The following is a 1,653-nucleotide window of genomic DNA, read 5'->3' as shown; positions in this document are numbered from 1 at the left end:
TTTAAAAACCTTATTCAATTGAGGAAAACAATTTCGAAAAGCCAAAATAATGAAAAGCATAAAATATAGATAAAAGCATAAAGAAGTAAAAGAAAAATGAGATCCACAAAAATATTTTCCATACGCAAAATAATAACCCTAAAAATCAAATACAACGAAAACATCTTCAAAAGGAAAAAAGAAAGATATTAATGTGAAAACCTCCGTAAAAAGAAGACAAAAACACACTTACGGTATAGGAAATTTAAGACATGTTTTATGATGATAGTGTAACATTCCTTCCATTAATGTTTTTAACATAAACATATATAATTCACATTGTTCATATATATTCAATGTTTTTACATTATTACTCATGTAAGTCAAGGTGTGTCTCATTGTGTCATTACAATTATGATCACTTTCCAGGGACGAAGTTGGTGGCGTAGGCCCAGGCATTGTTGTTGACTGGGTCAGCAAGGTGATCTGCAAGGTTCTCCAAAGGTCCCTTCCCAGTGACAATGGCCTGAACGAAGAAACCAAACATGGAGAACATGGCCAATCTCCCATTCTTCAACTCTTTAACCTTCAACTCAGCAAAGGCCTCTGGGTCATCAGCAAGGCCCAATGGGTCGAAGCTCCCACCCGGGTAGATTGGGTCAGTCACCTCACCCAAAGGCCCACCAGCAATGCGATAACCCTCCACTGCACCCATCAAGATCACCTGTGTGGCCCAGATGGCAAGGATGCTCTGTGCATGGACTAAGCTTGGGTTGCCCAAGTAGTCAAGCCCACCCTCACTGAATATCTGAGACCCAGCCTTGAACCACACGGCCTCTCCGAACTTCACACCGTTGCGGGCCAAGAGTTCTGGGAACACACAACCCAAAGCTCCCAACATAGCCCATCTGGAGTGAATGACTTCCAGTTCACGGTTTTTGGCAAAAGTCTCTGGGTCAGCAGAAAGGCCAGCAGTGTCCCAGCCGTAGTCACCTGGGAATTGGCCAGTGAGGTAGGAAGGGGCCTCACCGGAGAATGGGCCCAAGTACTTGACGCGATCTGGGCCGTACCATGGGCTTCCAGAAGAAACCGACTTGGAGGCTGTCTTCCTCATGGAAATCCTTCCACCAGAGATGTCGGGGGTGGCAGGGGAAAGCTTGATGGCTTGGCCTGCCAGTGACGGTGAAGAGAGAGCCATTGTGGAAGCAGCCATTGTGGTGTTTGTATTGCAGAATAAATAAAAGAATTAAAAGGTTTGTAAGTGAATGAATGAGTTTTGTTAATGCATGTATTCCTATTATATAACTTCAACATCAATGGGTTTTTATCTTTACGAGATCTATACCTCATTTTCTATTGGTTTGGTGTATCCATTTTGTCCACTTGTCGATTTCTAACCCTTTGTTTTCATCCGTTCACAACACAGATGAAGTATCTTATAAAATATCACTCAAGCAAATCCTATCCAATAAAAAGTTGCCACTTATGATTTTGGATAGGCTACGTCCAATATATTCATGCATTAATAATGTCGCCATTTCATATCCACATAAATTCCTGTGACTTAGTAATTCTAAGATTTTCATACATCTGCATGCAATGTATTGGCTCATCCAATTAGATCAGTTGAGATTATTTTAATTTATGATTTATTTGTAAATAACATCTGTAATA

General features: G+C 40.9%; 1 protein-coding gene across 1 annotated transcript; it reads right to left on the bottom strand.

Annotated features, from left to right (window-relative positions):
- Window positions 1-254: 254 nt before the first annotated feature.
- Window positions 255-1,341, bottom strand: LOC137837446 (chlorophyll a-b binding protein, chloroplastic). The gene has a single exon (XM_068646431.1). It carries the CDS (start codon window positions 1,190-1,192, stop codon window positions 398-400), a length of 795 nt encoding a protein of 264 aa, XP_068502532.1. The 5' UTR covers window positions 1,193-1,341; the 3' UTR covers window positions 255-397.
- Between the last annotated feature and the right edge of the window lie 312 nt (window positions 1,342-1,653).

Source organism: Phaseolus vulgaris, chromosome 4 (assembly GCF_051622355.1).
Source record: "Phaseolus vulgaris cultivar YP4 chromosome 4, ASM5162235v1, whole genome shotgun sequence".
Lineage (NCBI taxonomy): Eukaryota > Viridiplantae > Streptophyta > Magnoliopsida > Fabales > Fabaceae > Phaseolus > Phaseolus vulgaris.
Note: the sequence above shows the minus strand (reverse complement) of the source record. Positions and strands in the feature narration are given on the sequence as shown.